Genomic DNA, 19,161 nt, shown 5'->3' with positions numbered 1-19,161 from the left:
TCAACTTGTTCGAAAGATACATTGTTGCATCAAAATTACCCTCGTTGTTTTGAAGAGCTAAAAATTTATCTCGTTCAAAATCTTTCAAATGTACCCAACCATACGTTAAAGCTGAGCAACATGATCCCAAGGTGCCTATTAAGGCCGCAAAATCTCTGATTTTACATTTTTTTTGTTTGGAAAACTTTTCAATTAGTGCTCTTATTTTCTCTTTTTCATCATTCGGTAGTTCGATCAACATATCTTGAGAATTTTAATTAAATCCTAAATATTTACGTGACTTTGCCGGGATCAATTCGCTTTTATTATAATTTATTATAAAACCTAATCTTTCTAACAGGGAACGCGTAACTTGTACATTCTTTTGACACTCCTCGAAAGAATTTCCCAATAAGAAAATATCGTCCATATAAATAACCGAAACGTAACTTTTCTCTCTAAGACTAGCCATTATTGGTCTCATTAATTTCGTAAACAAATAGGGGGCTGTACACAACCCAAAAGGTACACAAGTATATTGATATAAAACCCCATTAAATTGAAATCTTAAATATTTCCTGTCGGGAACTGCAATTGGAATCAAATGGTAAGCGTCCTTCATATCTAACGTCGCCATGAAAGAATCAGGAATTAATATCTGTCTTACCGTCCTTCCATCTTCTAACTTGAAATGAACCGTTTGAATAAACGAATTTAATAAACGTAGATTTAAAATCAATCTGGCAGAACCGTCTGATCTGGAAATAATAAATACCCGAGATAGAAACTGTTTAGGATGAGGCTTACACTTTTCAATGGCACCTTTACCTAATAACAAGTCAATTTCAATTGACATAATTGATTTTTCAGCGTCAGAGAGAGACTGTTCAGATGGAGGAGTTCGTTGTACCACTTTATAAGCGAATGGGATTTTATAACCTGAAATCCACTCAAGAATTTTTTCGTCTGAAGTCAATTCACGCCATTTGTCTTTAAAAAATTTTAATCGTCCTGCAAACGATCTTACCTCTACGCCATCTTCTTCACATTCGGATGTTCCTGTTTCCGGTTCGACGTATTTCTCCGAAACTGTGGCCTCTGGTCCCTGTTCGAACTGTATTTCGGCCCGTTGCTCCTCGTATAATAGTTCGACTTCTGTGGATAGCGCGAGGTTGGGCTCTTGAAGTTTTTTGAACTTCCTTTATTGTCCTTTGAATTTGTACTCTTCGAAACTGGCTTTAAGTCTTTCGATGATTGATGCAGAGCTTTAGCTGCTTTTAATTTATCGGACAAATCCTTAGCAAACAGCCAATTATCGAAAGGTAAATCTTTGAGTGTTTCACGAATAGGAGGCGCAATATTTTTTAAAATCAAAGATCTTCGTATCTGAGTTTCATCATGTTGGAGATCAGATAGAATTCGCATAACCCCATTAAGAGGGTCTAATAATATTTTCTTATCCTCCAAATTGGACTGCAAAATTAATTCTATTGTCTTGCTGATCCCAGCAAGTGAGGCACAAATCTTTTCCTGTTTTTCTGCAATGCGATCGTCTCTTTTTTGAATTGTATTGTCAATCGCCGCCTTAACCTCAACATTTAATTTTGGGGGATCCATCATCAAACAATTTTCTGGAGGCGGAAAACACTTCAAAAGCTTCTTTCTTTCTTCTGATGGCAGTCCTTTATTTAAAATATCATTTAATATATTTGATAAATGTTCATTAATAGGTGAAGCAAAAACCCTGTCTGGAAATGGTCGCTCACCAAAAATTTCCAAATCTTTTGGCTCAACTGCCTGCGAATTTTGAATTATTTTTTCCTGTTGTAAAGTTGTATTCTCCTGCAAAGATTTTGATTTATTATCACCCTGTGGACGATCATATTCTCGAGAATGTGACCTCGATTTTCTGGAGAGAGCTGACGTGTTTTCTGACAGCGTACTATGAGAACGACTTCCACTGTCACTTGATGATCTTTCATTAGACCTTCTGATCCTTTTAATTTCGACAGAATGCCTGCGTGATTTGCTCCTTGAACGACGAGAAGATCGCTTTTTTGAATATTTAGAATGTCCAGAACTGCTGGAACTACTCCGGGAACTTTCTGAATAGTCAGACGATCTTGAAGAACTTCGTTTACGTTTACCTAACATAAAATATCATACTATATTATTTTATTTAAATAAAACAAACAAAATTATTGTTATTATTTATTATTTTATTATTTATTGTCAATTATGGTTGGACCAAAGAATTGACTATTGTTTTTTGTCAATTATGGTTGGACCAAAAAATTGACGTTTATTAAACCTAACCTTTTTTCTCGACCGTTGAACGATAACGAGAAATATGGCTTTAGGTTAACAAGCAGGTTAATTGGTTGAACCAAAATAACCTCTTTTTAAGAACAAACTTGTTCTTTTTCTTAATATATATATATATATATTGTAAAGAAAAAAACGCTAAGAGACACGTGGTCTTTTAGGTTATAAACAAACTTGAGATGCGAAACATCTCATGTGGTTTTATTCAAACTAATTGGTTGAACCAAAATAGTTATTTTAAGAAAAAATTACTTACCTCTCTTCTTTAATAGAGAGTTCAGTTGATATTGTAATTCTTTCACTTGTTTTTTAAGTTTTCTGTTTCCCATTTTCGAATTACGTGTGACTTTATCGGCACAAAATAAAGGAATGAGAAATGGAGAATACTCGCAATATAGAGGGAGTTCTTCGTTTTTGTTTTACTGTGAAGATTGTGGCGACATCGGTGCTTAGTAGGGGCACTACATATATGATCTAGAGGAAGAGGCGCGAAATATAATGAATAGCAATTGCGTTTGGGCTTTCTCGCCACAAATTTGTTATATAAAATAAAATATTAAAAAATAATAATTAAAAATTAAACAAATCTAATAATAATATCGTGGTGGTGATCTCGCCTTAAGTACCTAGAGGGTTAAATATGAATTTCTGACCATACTTGATCTTTGACTTTGAGACAATTAAAAGTGTGACTACTAAAATATTTAAACAACTGACGTGTCGAATATTTAACCATATGCAAAAAATTTAATTTTGATTATGTACATTATTTTATAAACAATTAAAGACTGGATTTTTTATAACTATTAAATTTTACTATTATAAAAAATGAATTTCTGACTGCATGACCTTCTACACAATGTAAACTTTAAATATTGAACTGATCAAACAATTATAATGTCAACTATTGGACTTCCACATTTTTAAAACTGATTTTTAGACTTTTTGATCTACTAAACAATTAAATCTTTAGTATTAAGTCGCCTGTGGTCCATACTTTTTAAATTTCCATAGGTCGGTAAGAACGTGCTTCTATGATAAACACAAAAAACGATTATATGTATATATGTGTTTGCGTCTAACGTGCGTATACTCTTATTTTTCAACAACTATAAAACTGTTCAAATCTTCAAAAATATTAAAACTAAAATTTAATCGACCTTACTTTATTAAAGCTAATAAAATTCTGAAAGAAGTGACACCTTGACAAAGAGAATATGTTAATTTTTCAATTAGATATCTAAGAAATACCCAATTTTCAATGTTTTTACAATTTTTTTAATTTCTCTGGCAAAAATTAATATTTTTAAACGTTCTTGGGCTCATTGGAATCGTATTTTATTATGCAATTAAAATGATATAAAACAATTCATGTGCACATTCTTCCCTAGCGAATGCAAACCGTAAAAGTTGTTTAATAAAACATCAAAAAATTATGATTAATATTTACATGACAAAAAATGATCAGTAAAATGTATAAATTGTAAATTTACTTACATAAATCAGAGAAGTTTAAGGTTATCTATTTATTTAATTTTTAAAAATTATATTTTGTTGAATCATTGAACTTTAATTTTTTGATTTTTTTATCCAACTTTCACGGTTTGCATACGCTAGGGAAGAATGTGTACATAAATTGTTTTATATAACTTAAATTGTATAACAATAGTAAAAACATTGAAAATTGGGTTTTCCTTAGATATCTAATTGAAAAATTAACATATTCTCTTTGCCAAGGTGTCATTTCTTTCAGAAAGTTATTAGCTTTAATAAAATAAAGAGAAAAAAATTTTAGTTTTAATATTTTTAATGATTTGAACAGATTTATAGTTGTTGAAAATGCAGAGTTCGCACAATTTCCGACGGTAGTGTATTACCTTAAATTTTGCTTCTAAAAATATTTTTTGATTAAAATCTAATTTTTGGAAAAAAGACGATGAAATTTTTTTTGGGAGGTATTTTTTAAAATTATAGTGTCCATTTTGAGATATTAATGTGAAAAATTAGCCTACCAAATTTTACCTAAATCTATTAAAACCTGTTAAAGTTATCGTGTTCACAGAAAAGGATCCACACACACATACATACATCCGGACAATTGAACAGGATCACATATAACATATTTCTATATAGAGGAAAATTTGTTTTCACCATTTTTAATAATTTTATAAACGAAAAGACTACAAAGCTTCCTCCGCGAGGAAGCAAAATCGATTCAATCCGACATATTGGATACACCATTTTGAATATCTGACATAATATCCGTAATCCGCGACCCCGAAAACTCCCGAGTGACAAATTCCAAGCGAATCCAAGTATTTTATAAAATAGTTGTATTTACGAATAGTTAAGAGTCAATTTTTATGAAAGCTTTAATTTGACTCCTATGACAAGTCACAATCACGTCGGATTTATCCAGTAGAAATTTTCAAAAACTGACAAAAACGTGATTTTTGGGAATTATACCCCCACATTTCTCAACATCCTGACGTGATGGGCGGTTTGTGTTGCCAGATTCGGAATCAGCGCACCAAAAACTACGGAAAATGTCTTCCCTAACTCTGACAACGGAAATTTTTTTTTTGCAGGCTTCTGTTATAATTACGTTTATTGAAATCGCAAACACATCGAAAGAGCAGCAAACATTTTTTGAAAAATAGGCAGGACCAAATTTAGCACTTTTACTCATAGGCCTACTCTCCCCTGTTCTTGTTTTCAGCTTTCAACTTGGGAATTGTTCTTTTCTAAACATCTTCAAACGGATGAAAAACTGCTATGTCGAGTGATTGAATGTGTGATAAATTAGAAAGCAATAAAATTATTTCGATTTGATTCTCTCGACAAAATGACACTAATCAAATAGAATCATGTGATGAATTCACGGTGCGCCAGAAGGTGGTTTAAATAAAAATGAGTTGGCACTTAAAAATTCTTTTTGATTATAGTTTTTAGATGAATAAGAAACATTTCTTAATAGGTTTTAAAATCAGTTTATGTGCCCGATTTTAAAAAAATGCGTTTTTATATAAAAACAGTGTTTCATGGGGATTCAGAATTTATTCAATCTATAAATACTTAAATAATTAATTATTTTCAGTTTTACATATATAAATAACTATATTGCTGTAGAGTAGCATCGACAGAAGTGGGCCACCGTAAGAAGTGGGCCACTAGCTATTTTTGTTTTTACAATTGACATATCTGTCAACCGAATTTTTTTCTTATAATTATTGACAGGAGCTGAGTTTTTAGTAGACATTCAAGTGTGCAAACGCACATTTGTGTTCTCCAATAATTAGTGCTAAAAAATACATACTTTTTTCTTTTTTTTCCTTGAGAAAGATATCGTTATTTGCATAAGTTATTCATTGAATTTAATCGGATAAGTAGCCTTTTTTATATTAATAGACCTAACCTTAAAAAGTGTAAAAAGATTTTAGCATATTATCGCGTGGTATTCTCACCACGTTATTTCGCGTAAAATTATGCTTGTGGACAGAAGTGGGTTACTGCATTGACGTACTGTTTCGACAATTAGGGTTTTTGTATAAACTAAGGAAGTAGTTTTTTAAAAATTAATTTCAATGTTTTAGTGATTATGCCACCAAAAAAAGATTTATAACGTACCGAAAGCATTAACTGGGATTCCGGAAAGGAACGGAATTAATTATCATTTAAAGGCATTCGATTGTCTTTTTTTCAATGCTAATTAATACCTTTTAATACACTCCTTCTTGCCAGGAAGTAATATAATGACAGGTTCATTACCTCCTGCCGCCGTAAAATGGCAGAAGCATCGAGGGGCTGTTCACTCTCGTGATTCGCTATGATTCCCAAGTGACTCATTTTTACCCCTTAGTGACTCCTCGTGATTCATAAGGGACTCATGGAGAACTTGTTTTAGAGTCACTTATGAATCAAGATGAGTCACTAAGGGATAAAAATGAGTCACTTGGGAATCATTGCGAATCGAAAGAGTGAATAGCCCCAAACCGGGATAACTAATGTCCGTTTTTAAAGTACAAAATTTTTTTAACTAACCACTACAACCGGTGCACCAAAATTTTTTCCGTGTAGTCTTTTGGATTTAGGAAATTTATAAGATAAGGATTTTGTAAAAAGTGTCCGTGTTTCGAGAGAAAAGTATTTTAAAATCAATATTACTTCACGTTCAGAGCGGTAATTAAAGCTCTCTTCTTGCCAAAAAATTTTAGATACCTTTCGAAACTCTTAATGCATAAATATAAAAACGGAACCAGAAAATAACTTCAATGTTAATAAATATATATAAACACAAATCTAAAACATTATTATCTATACATATATGTACATTAAATAAATTCTGGTTCCCCATAAAATACTATTTTTATATTAAAACTCAATTTTTTTTAAATCGGGCAAGTAAACTGATTTTAAAACCTGTTGAGAAATCTTTCTTATTCACCTAAGAACCATAATCAAAAAAAGAATTTTTAATTAAACCTCCTTCTGTCGCACCGTCAATATCCATCTAAATAAATTATCATAATTCTGACGTTACTAAATGAAAGTTGACATAATTCCGCATCCAACGAGCCCTGTATGAAGTATTTTGGATTAGTGGATTGTAAATAAAAAATTGTCAAACATTGCAATTGTTTATAAAAAATCCTGTAATCCAAAATAGTTCCTATAAGGTTCGTTGGATGCCGAATTACGTCAGATTTCAATTGGTAGCTTCAGAATTGCAATAACTTTATTTAGATGTAAAATATTTAATTTTTTATTAACATTTAATTAATATCTCGAAAATAACAAAAAAGGACATCTCAATATTTTTTGTGATGAAAATACACATTTTTAACTTAAAAAAAAAAGAAAAAATTAAAAAAAAACGAAACTTAAAAAAAGTCAGAAAAATTTTTTATTTTCAAAAAAAGGGTCAAATCTTGAATTTTTTGAAAATATTTTACACCACTTATAAACGATGGTTTCTTTCCCAAATCATTTACATGATATTGCACACTATCCAATAACTCTTCTTTTGTGACTAGGAATCTATTTTCAGCTTTGTATAAAATCCAATTGACAATTTTGTCTTCTACTGATTCACTTAAAACAGTAGGTGGACCAGATATTGTCTTTATTTCTTCTTGATTTTTTGACGCCCAAGAATAGATGTCACAGGTACTTCATATATATTTGTGGCTTTTCGAAAAGAAATGCTTTCGTTCACCGCCTGAAATGCCTCTTGAAAAGCATACATAGAGCTTGGTACACACATTACAATTTTTTAATTTAGTTTTTTAAGTTTTTTTCCTTTCCTTTAATTTTTTAAGTTAGGTTTTGATTTTTTATGAAAAAATAACATTGTGCATACTTACCGATACATATAATACAAACATCAATCAAAAACAAAGCTTTTATTGTTCTTAAATAAAAATTCCTTTAATATGTTGCACTTCATCTTAAAAATCATAATTATTATTGTCGTTATATCTGTTCCATAAATATGTACAATATATACATACAAAACGAGGACCGTCGAATAGGAGCACCTCTTTGGACCGTTCCATAAATAGGGACATTTAAAAATTATTGTATATAACTTGAAACAGTAATTAAATTTATACCCAATCAGCACGTAAGTTTGCAACATACTTGCAGCAATTTTTTAAATTTTACTTTCCATCTTTAATGCTCGGTATAAATTCAAAAATAAGTTGTATCCCAAAAAACAAAATTAAATTTGACTTAAATGAAAATTAAAATTGTGCAACAAACTTACTACAAACTTGCGACAACCTTAGATCAAACTTACATTTGAATCATGCATCAAGATTGCAATTAATTCAATAGATTAAAAAAGTTACGCAAGGTTTTTTCTATTATTTGACCAATAAAATTATAAAATGGACAATAATTGCCATTAAATTAATTGACAATAAAATTAATTTGAAGAATTTGCCTTGACATGAAAAGAAAAAAAAGATCTTGTAAAAAAGTTTGGTAAATATAAAAAAAAATTTAAAAAGACTTGCAATCCTACTCACCGATATCTACATTTTGTGACATATTTTCGTCAGCACTATCTCTCTTACTTTTCACTGTTCCACTAGAAGAAACTTTACTTGGTTTTGACAGATCTTCATCTTCACATATTACCTCCCATTTAACGTTAACTGCTTCATTGTCAACTCTAAGCAAACGTTTTACTTCTTTTTCAATTTCTGGAGCTTCAACATACTTCTTTTTTAATGTCTTTCTGAATCTCTTACGTCTTACATTTTTTGTTGGTGGAGTTACACCATGAGGCCACAAAAATTTTTTATCAACTTTATTTGGGTCTCTTTTCTTTTGTCTAACAGGTGATTCTTCATCAGTAGTAGTTTGATCATCTTCTTCTTTACAAATAAGCATCTTGAAAATAAATTTTAAAGAACTTACATTCTAATATTATATAACAACTGTAGTAGTAAATTTACATATACAAATAAATAAATTAAATATATATATATGGGTCATTCCATGTGAAAAGGCAAATGGATTTGTCCACTCGTGGTTTAAAGCAATCGCAAAGTCTTAGGGCTTAAATTTAGCATTTTTTATGTAGAATCGAATACCGAGTGGCTGATTTTAAAATTTTCAAAATGGCGGCCACCACAGGCTGGAATGTGACGTAAAAAAAGCTTTTTTTTTATTTAAATTGGAAAAACTTTTACATTTTCAGACCAAAATTATTCAAAACAACTACTTTTCATATTTGTGAGTTGACAGAACACAAACATATGGTCAGAACTAAAAAATCCAAAATGGCGGAACCAAGATGGCGGATTAATTTTTGAAAATTCAATAAATTCAACTGAATTCAGTTGAATGGTGTTACTCGGGGGTTTTCGGGGTCGCTCATTACAAATCTGATGTCAGAATTGAAAAATTCAAAATGGCGGATCCAATATGGCGGCCGAAATATAAAAAAATGAGTCAATTCGCTTGAAACGTGTTACTCGGGGGTTTTCGGGGTCGCTGATTACGAATCTGAAATCCATTTTTGAAAATTTAAAATGGCGGATCCAAAATGGCGTACGAAAAAATTAAAAATCACTTGAATTGAAACGAAATTCGTTACTCAGGGGTTTTCGGGGTCGCTGATTACGAATCTGAAGTCAGAATTAAAAAATTCAAAATGGCGGACCTAATAGGGCGTATGTTTAATAAAAAAACCATTAGAAATGTTCAAAACTTGTTACTCTGGAGATTTTTAAGTTGTAGATCACGAATTTGTCAGCGGAGATTAAAGAAGAAAAATATTAATTAAAAAAAGCGCTGAATACGAATCAAAGGTCGGAATTAAATAATTTTAAAATATCGGATCCTATATGGCGGAATATTTTTTCAAAAAATGGCTAAGGACTTTGGCTTAATACTATATTTATCAAAAGAAAAGTCCTGAAAACGACTCATTAAAATTGGTTTTAATGCTATTTCTCAAAATAAAAGTCCTAAAAAGGATTGATTGAAATTGGTTTTAATGCTATTTATCAAAATAAAAGCCCTGAAAAGGACTGATTGAAATTAGTTTTAATGCTATTTATCAAGATAAAAGTCCTGAAAAGGACAGATTGAAATTGGTTTTAATGCTATTTATCAAAATAAAAGTCCTGAAAAGGACTGATTGAAATTAGTTTTAATGTTATTTGGCAAAAGTAAAGTCCTGAAAAGGACAGATTAAAATTGGTTTTAATGCTATTTATCAAAATAAAAGTCCTGAAAAGGACTGATTGAAATTAGTTTTAATGGTATTTGGCAAAAGTAAAGTCCTGAAAAGGACTGATTAAAATTGGTTTTAATGCTATTTATCAAAATAAAAGTCATAAAAAGGACTGATTGAAATTAATTTAAAAATTTTAGACTCTGCAAAAGTTTTTAAAATTCTTTAGAATGTAGAAAAAAATTTATTAAAAGAGAAGACGAAAATGAAATAAAGATATAAGGAAAAATAAATGAATGAAAGGGAATTAAGTAGATTCTACTGTAAGTATATCGGATCTAGACTGTATTTATTAACGTTGAGAAAAAGTATTTTCTAGTATGGTGATAACTGCACAACCGTAGTCGTAGTGAGATAGTAATAGTAAATAGTTTGATGTTCTGTCCGTCCTCTGTAGCTCCGTGTGGAGGGGGCAACTGCATGATGGCGTCGATTAGGGGGCTGATTGGCTCAAGCTATCACGTGAGAATCGCGCAGGCGCACAGTGGTAAGAAATGCAAAGTTTTGTACAAAATTCTGCTGACAATAGAAATCTTGACCATTTTCAATTTTTTTCGAAATACTGAAGAAGGATTTTGCTACAAGCCTTTTGCAACATAGCCTCATAAAATTGATTTAATATCTTGAATAATCAATCCTACCTAAAAAAGCATGATCAAGAAGTCACGATTTAAAGAATTTAATACTCTCGAAATTTTTTTTTCTAGGTCAGAAATTAAAGAGGGCTTAATGCTCTTTAAGATTTTACCATTGTGAATTTTTATTATAAATTTTTAATAACCAGCGTATATACCCGACCGCATCAGAAAACCATATTTTTAAGAAAGTCCGTTAAAATTCGAATTTGGCGATCCCCAACCTACGAGAAAGAATATTCATTTTTTTAGTCATTTTTTGAAAAAAGTTTCCGCCATATTGGATACACCATTTTGAATTTTTTATTTCTGACCTTTGATTCATATTCAGCGACCCCAAAAACCATTGAGTAGCAATATTCAGTTTATTTAATGGATTTAAAAAAAATCTTCTGCCATATTGGATCCGCCATTTTGAATTCTGACCTTTGATTCGTATTCAGCGATTTTTTTTATTAATATTTTTCTTCTTTAATCTCTGCTCACAAATTCGTGATCTACAACTTAAAAAACTCCAGAATAACAAGTTTTAAACATTTCTAATGGTTTTTTTATTAATCTTACGCCCTATTAGGTCCGCCATTTTGAATTTTTTTAATTCTGACTTCAGATTCGTAATCAGCGACCCCGAAAACCCCCGAGTAACGAATTTCATTTCAATTCAAGTGATTTTTAATTTTTTCGTACGCCATTTTGGATCAGCCATTTTAAATTTTCAAAAATGGATTTCAGATTCGTAATCAGCGACCCCGAAAACCCCCGAGTAACACGTTTCAAGCGAATTGACTCATTTTTTTATATTTCGGCCGCCATATTGGATCCGCCATTTTGAATTTTTCAATTCTGACATCAGATTTGTAATCAGCGACCCCGAAAACCCCCAAGTAACACCATTCAACTGAATTCAGTTGAATTTATTGAATTTTCAAAAATTAATCCGCCATCTTGATTCCGCCATTTTGGATTTTTTAGTTCTGACCATATGTTTGTGTTCTGTCAACTCACAAATATGAAAAGTAGTTGTTTTGAATAATTTTGGTCTTAAAATGTAAAAGTTTTTCCAATTTAAATTAAAAAAAAGCTTTTTTTACGTCACATTCCAGCCTGTGGTGGCCGCCATTTTGAAAATTTTAAAATCAGCCACTCGGTATTCGATTCTACATAAAAAATGCTAAATTTTAAGTCCTAAGACTTTGCGATTGCTTTAAACCACGAGTGGACAAATCCATTTGCCTTTTCACGTGGAATGACCCATATATATATATATATATATATATATATGGGGTAAAATTCTTGTAGCGAACTAAGTGAAAAAAAAGTTGATCGGACCGGGCTGTAACTTGCACATAGTTTAGCCCTCTTTTTGTAACACGTGCTAAATATTGTTCGTTTTCGTAATACACGAAATTGTCAGATGTACGTCCTATTTTTTTATTGTTCCGAGAAGAGATGAGATAGTAATCACGGTAAGTTTCAATAAAATAAATAAAACAAGTTGTAAATTCAGATGTTCATTACATTTTGCTTCCTCTTTACGATCAGCAAAAAAATTTGCTTCCTCGTGGAAAAAGCATTAACATTGAAATAAACATACAAAAATAATATAATAATATAAACATTTGAGTACCTATACATTTGAGTTAAATTTAAAGAATTAATGGAAATTAAAAAATCAAAAATTCATATTTTAACCGAGATTTCTAAATATTAATGAAAAATAATATATAATTATTTACAATTATATCGATTCGTTTTAATGCAAGGAACACAATTATTTTATATTTAAACTTGAATTTAAATAAATATAAAAATTTTCAGCTAAAATGTGTATTTTCTATTTTTTAACTTTCATTAATTTATTAAATTTACCTGAAATGTAAATTTTATATATACCAATCGATTCGTTTTCATGTAAGGAATATAATTATTTTATCTATAAACTTAAATTTAAATAATCACACAATTTTATAGCCAAAATGTGAATTTTTTATTTTTTAACTTTCATTAAGGAAGTTCTCCCCCTCCAACGTCAGTCAAATCAATGCCCATTTAAGTTTTTATTTGTATCACGTAGTACTAGCTCAACGCTTGGCAACGTTGGATTATATTTCCCCCGTTCCGTTTCGTGTCGTCTGCTATTGTTTGATTTATTTTCGTTAAATAATAATAATAATAATTTATTATTTTAAAAATCTTAATTTTTTATAAGCAAATTCAAATTATTATTCATTATTATGAATCTTTGAAGAATATACTATTATATGTATATACTACTTATATTACTTTCAAATTTCGCGCTTTTTCTATACCTAATCTACAAGACGCAACGTTGCCAAGCGTTGTGCTAAGTAATTTCTGATTGTCAAAATACTGTATTTTTTTTTAGACAAAATAATTAATTGTGAGTCTCCTAAGCCAGGTCTGATCAATTTTATTAAAAGTAAGTGAACATTGGCTATTAAACTTTATGTATATAAAGTTCCAGTAATATCTTTTTGTCAGATTTTTCACAATTTGAGATTTCAGACCAAAAAATTCAATTTCCCATAAGAACCCGTGTTAAATGTGAAAAGAGAAAATTATTTATATCTTTTGTCAAAATCCACCTAGACCTCTAAAAATTTAACTACATCTACTTTAAACCATTATCTATCAGTTTATCAAGTTTGATAATTAACTCTTCGTCATTTCTGTTTGCGAGAGAACTTCCTTAATAGGGAGTTTGCATAAAAAAAATGTTACGTTTTTTTTTTATAAAATCGTAAATATAGGTATTTTAAAATATATTAGTGTTGAAAGTTTTAATTTTTTTTAAATTTTACATATTAAAATTTTTATTTAAAAGTTGAAACTATTTATACTGAAAGAAAACGATTTTTATTGGTGCTGGGACGTGACGTCATAAGTGTCTACTGTCGCATCGTCTGCTACATGATCCATGTGTGATCTGTGTTTACTAATATATGCGTTCGCTGTTTTCAAATTATTTTATTTTTTTTAAGTAAAAATAAGTGATTTATTGTGTTTATTTATTATTGTATTATTATTGTAATTATCCATATCATCCTTCAACTACAATGAATAAGTGATAAAAATATTTTGAGGTTTAAAATTTTTTATTTTTAGGTTATGTTGACTACTTTTATTTACATTATATAGTGACATTTGAAAGTTTTTTTAACTTTGCATGTCTAAAAATATAATTTATAACTAGTTTAATTTTAAATTATTTCAATGTAAATATTCACATTGAAGTGATCTTGACAAAAAAAAAATTTTGAATTCATCGATAACATATTATTATCATTTCGTTTTGCAACTTGAAACCATTGTCTCCTAATATCTTCTTTCTGTGGCACAGTAAAAAACAATTTTCCGGGTGTTTTAATTGTTGTACTAAGACAATTTGGCACAAAACACGTTTTATATCTCTTGATTTTCTCCATTTCATAAAAATTTCCAGAAAAAACTTTCGTTCCATTAGGTTATTCACAAACAGTTCATGACAGCAGCAATATTTGGGCACTACATACGTCACATTCTGTTCGGTAAGACTCGGCTCTTTCCGGACCGTTTTCGATGTTTTAAAATAATATAAACTATTATTATTTAATTATATGCTTATTTTTGATTAAAAAATTATTTAAAAAAAAATTTGTTATATAAATTAGACCTAATCTATCGATTAAAATTAAAAAAAATTTTAATGCAAACTCCCTATTCTTTAAATTTAAATTAAAACTATACTTTATATATACCGATCGATTTCGACACACACACACACACACACACACACACATACATACATACATACATACATACATCCGGACAATTGATCAGAATCTCATATAACATGTTTCCATATAGAGAAAAATTTGTTTCCGACACTTTGAAAATTTCTACAAACGAAAGGACTACAAAGCTATATTACTAATGTAATAAGTTATCTTTAATAATAATGATAAATCTTGATAAAGGGGGAAAATTCGTGTAAATGCACCCCCATGTACATTGGGCCACTAAATACGAATTTGAAGTCGATTTTATTCCTGGGGGTCTGTATTTCTTCCTAACCTCAAAAAACGAGTGGAATTTTTAGTAGTATAAATTTTTTTTAAAAACTGTTGGATTTATATGAAACTTGTTATCTAAGGATTATGAGGCCCTGCTAAAAATAAAATCACAAAACGTCAAAAAATTAGTCAGGATCTCTGACGTTTTGAGACTGTTTTTGTTACGATTGCAGTCACAGAACACCACAATAAGTGAGGTTTAGTCAAAGAATCGTCAATAGTAGTCAGATTTTTTATGAGGGTCGGAGACCCTTTTTTTGCCATACCATAAATCATTAAACCCTGTGACTATTTGTGATGTTAAATGACATTTCTTTCTATAAAATAGTTTTCAAGATTCCTGACTTACTTCTCATGAATTCTGCCTACAAATATTTAAAAATTAAAAAAAATCAATATTTTATCATTAAAAAAATAAATTATCGTACAACATTTTTTTATCTTTACGTTACACATTCTTAATTATTATTTTTACAATTTATTATATTTATTTACTCCTATCGAAGAAAATCTCGCAAACGCAGGGAATCGAACTCACAACCTAACGAACGCAAACCGAATACCTAACCCCTGAGCTTTTTTTTTTTTTTTTTTTTTCATTTATTTTTTTTTTTAACAATAATATACATTTGATAATTCTAACGTGAATAAATGAAATAACAACGTTGTGTACTTTTTCTTATAATATGTTATCGATCGGGCCGCTTTGGCCTGTACTCGTCGACTCCGCATATCTTTGCCTAACCCCTGAGCTAAACTAACCTAACTGAGATCTTAAAAATAGAATACGGTTTTATGAAAATAGAAGATCTTATTACTTTTTTTCAATTTTATCAACATATTTTGTTGATAATGATTATTATTATTTTAAAAAAATTTTATAATTTTTAAAAATTAACAAGTAAAGTTAAAATAGGTATATTGTTATATTGATCAAAAAACATTTGTAGTCCAATTATCATATATTAATGTATTCAATTAATAAAATTTGCTTCAGCAAATATTTAATTAAACAAAAAATTCGTATGTAAATATTATTTGAATTCGAACTTAAAAGAATATGTGTAATATACAAATAAAATAGTCTAGAATAATAAGATACTGTCGGATTGTCTCAAGTAAACTCTGAGCGAATTTTATCAGGTTTTTCGCTCACGTTTTAGCACATTCATTACTATTATAATTAATTATAATGATAAGAATTAATTAATATGCATATATTAATTACTATATTATTAAAATTCAATTTAACATAATTTTTCCACAAATCAACTAAATAATTACTAATTTTAATTTCTCTTTTTAGCATACTGCACTATAATTAGATGTAATATTTGGTTCAAATCAAATTTATATTTAGTGAAAACTGGATCAAATTCGCTCAGAGATTGATTGAGCGATCAATTCATATATTCTATTTTACAAGAGACCAGAATGTTTTTGCTCATCTAGTTGTAAAAAAATAAACTTTTATGTGAAATAGCCAGCGATTTCTAATTTTTTTCAAATATATATATATATATAGAGTTAACACAATGGTAAGAATAGGTTTTCAACATATGTTGCTTTCTTATAACTAAATGTAAGGAAACTAGCTTACTGTAAAATAATAAATACAAATTTGAAGTAGGGACTTTAAAAGTATAGTCGTAGTCATTGACGCCTTCCCTTTTCTGTCCTTGTCTTACAAACGTGATTCCATATATATTATATGTACGTTAGAAAAGGACAAAAAGAAAAGTATAGGCCAGAAGGATCTTTTATGGTTTTATGGCTTTTCATTGCAAAATTAAAAATTGTTGCATTTGAAAAAAATGATTTTTAAATATTATATTCGTAATGTACATGTTAATACAATTACAACGATATAAAATTTTTTGCAAATATTTTTAAATTATTGAGAAGTAATTTTAATTAATGGAGTATTTATTGTATAATCATTAAGTAATTTTAGAGTTTTTACATAATGTTTTATATCATTGGAATCGTTAAAATCTATAAATTACAAATATAACATTTAAAAAAATATTTATTTAAAAAATAATTTTTTATTTTGCATTAAAAAGTCATAAAACCTGATGGACCCTCGAAAGGACCCTTCTGTTGGAAAAAGGGAATATATAATATAATAGAGTTATATGGTGGGTTTGAGTGGCCTTGGTACCTCTCTTGGAACCCTTTTTACAAAAAAAATAAAACGTAGTGAGAAATCGTCACTTTTTAGAAAACGTCAGGCCCATAAAAACTATTTAAGTCAGAATTAGTCAGCAGCATCACAGAACATCAAAATAGTCTCAAAACGTCAGGATTTCTGACGTTTTGAGACTGATTTCTGATTTTATTTTTAGCAGGGGGTCGCTGATTACGAATCTGAAGTCAGATTTTCAAATTTTAAAATGGCCGATCCAATATAGCGGTTAAATATTTTGAAAATTAGTAAATTTTTAAGTAATTTTCTTAGAGATTGTTATATTTTTATGAAATTTCTTAATTGAAGGTAAGTATATTGCATGCGACGTGCTATATAAGAAGAACTACCTACAACGAATAGGCCTTTACTCAATAGTAGTGAAATAACTTCTTATTTGTGTCTGCGCCCAGGGCAGCTCCACGTGGTCACGATGGGCCATAGAGTTTTTCCGCTATCCGACTAACTCCCTGAATAACAACTTTGATGCCGTCTTGGCAGACACATAAGAAAAAATTATGAGACAGGGATTCGGAAACCCAGAATCGGCGGACCACAGCTTTACATTGGTTGCTGACTTGGCGAATGTAGAGTATGAAGCCACAACAAAAAAGTTTCATGAAAATATACCAATCTTTAAGAAAATTTATTTAAAAATCACCAATTTTTAAAATATTTAACCGCCATATTAGATCGGCTATTTTGAATTTTTGAAAAATCTGACTTTAGATTCTTAATTAGCGACCTCGAAAATCTCCGTGTAACAAGTTTCAAGCGAATTCAATGAATTTTTAAAAATTCGTCCACCATATTGGGTCCACAATTTTGAATTTTAAAAATCTGACTTCAGATTCACCATCAGCGACCTCAAAAACCCTTAGATAACAAGTTTCATATAAAAGCAACAAATTTTTTTTTAATTTTATACCACTAAAAATTTCACACGTCTTTTGAGGTTAGAAAGAAATCCAGACCCCAGGAACAAAATAGACTTCAAATTTGTGTTCAGCGGCCCAAAATACATGGGGGTAGGGTGCTCTGATCCCCGAACCCCAACACTTTTTTATTTTGTGCGGCTGTGTTATAGATTAGTAATGTAGGATCATATTCCACAGATAGTAAACTAATTAAAAAAAAAATTGTAAAAAAATTCTTCTTACAAAAGTTTTCCCCCTTAACTCTTAGTATTTAATTCAAACATTCATTCATATACATATATAATTAATATTTTTACAAACCCACGTGACTGTCAAGCTGTTCGTTTACTGAACAAGATAGGAAAGCATTACTACGCATTGTAGTAACATAATTGATTAAAGTTTAAGGATTATTATCCACCAGAAAATGTTAAAATTGCTTTAGCAAAGATTAGTACTGAGGAGTTTCCTTGCTTAAAGGACAAATAATCTGCAAAGGGATTCGTGAGTATGGTTTATATCTAAAAACGTAAAATTATTATTATTTAATTTCATCTAAAAGTAAAAGTAATTCTAATGTAAAAAATAACTAAAATACTATCTATAGGAACATTACTATGATGAAAGTACTAAGCAAGGCTTCATACAGCACCGTTTAATGACGGTTCGAAAAAACTTAAGCCCATCGAAGAATAAATACAATTCCAAGTCGCGTAAGTCACACAAAGAATCTTTGCAAATGAAGGATCTATTACCTACAGACGAATTCGATCTAAAAGTTAGTTAAACTACAATTTAATTCTTTTAAATTAATTTAAGAGATAATAATGAAAATACATTACTTTTTAATTTATTTAGATATCCTGGATGACATTTAAAAATCCTACTGCAAACAATAAAATCGATATTGAAATCTGTTTAAAAGAAACGTTCCTAAACCGAAGGGATTTCATTTTAACAGAAGGTCCTACAATTTTAGAAATTTTTGACAAGTATCCCCGACTGCTGGATTACAATGGTGAAAGGGTAAGAATCTTTTCTTAACTGAATTTTATAATTCATATAATTAAAAATTCCAGTTATCAAATTTTTTCTGTACTTCAGCTTAACCCAGCAAATGAAAACTAATTCAGTTGAATTGAAATGAATACACCTTTGGCTTCAGTGAATCCTGCTTAGCGACAAATTCAAATTGGAGCTATATTGCAATTCTCCTGAATTTTACAAAGCTGTATTTAACTTCTAAACTTTCTATCCGTACTAATCCAATGAAAAAACTACTGAGCTTTAATTT

The 19,161-nt window shown here is 29.6% G+C and overlaps 1 protein-coding gene across 3 annotated transcripts in view; it reads right to left on the bottom strand.

Annotated features, from left to right (window-relative positions):
* The window catches only part of LOC127279898 (transcription initiation factor TFIID subunit 7), a 203,819-nt gene that overhangs the window by 87,447 nt on the left and 97,211 nt on the right, over nt 1-19,161 (bottom strand). For all 3 annotated transcript variants that reach the window (XM_051302555.1, XM_051302556.1, XM_051302554.1), the window contains one exon: nt 8,337-8,703. In XM_051302555.1, the coding sequence (XP_051158512.1) occupies nt 8,337-8,703 (367 nt within the window). The remainder of the gene's footprint in view (nt 1-8,336; nt 8,704-19,161) is intronic.

The sequence above is a fragment of the Leptopilina boulardi genome, unplaced genomic scaffold, assembly GCF_019393585.1.
Source record: "Leptopilina boulardi isolate dan_hultmark-lab unplaced genomic scaffold, ZJU_Lbou_2.1 LbouV2_224, whole genome shotgun sequence".
Lineage (NCBI taxonomy): Eukaryota > Metazoa > Arthropoda > Insecta > Hymenoptera > Figitidae > Leptopilina > Leptopilina boulardi.
Note: the sequence above shows the minus strand (reverse complement) of the source record. Positions and strands in the feature narration are given on the sequence as shown.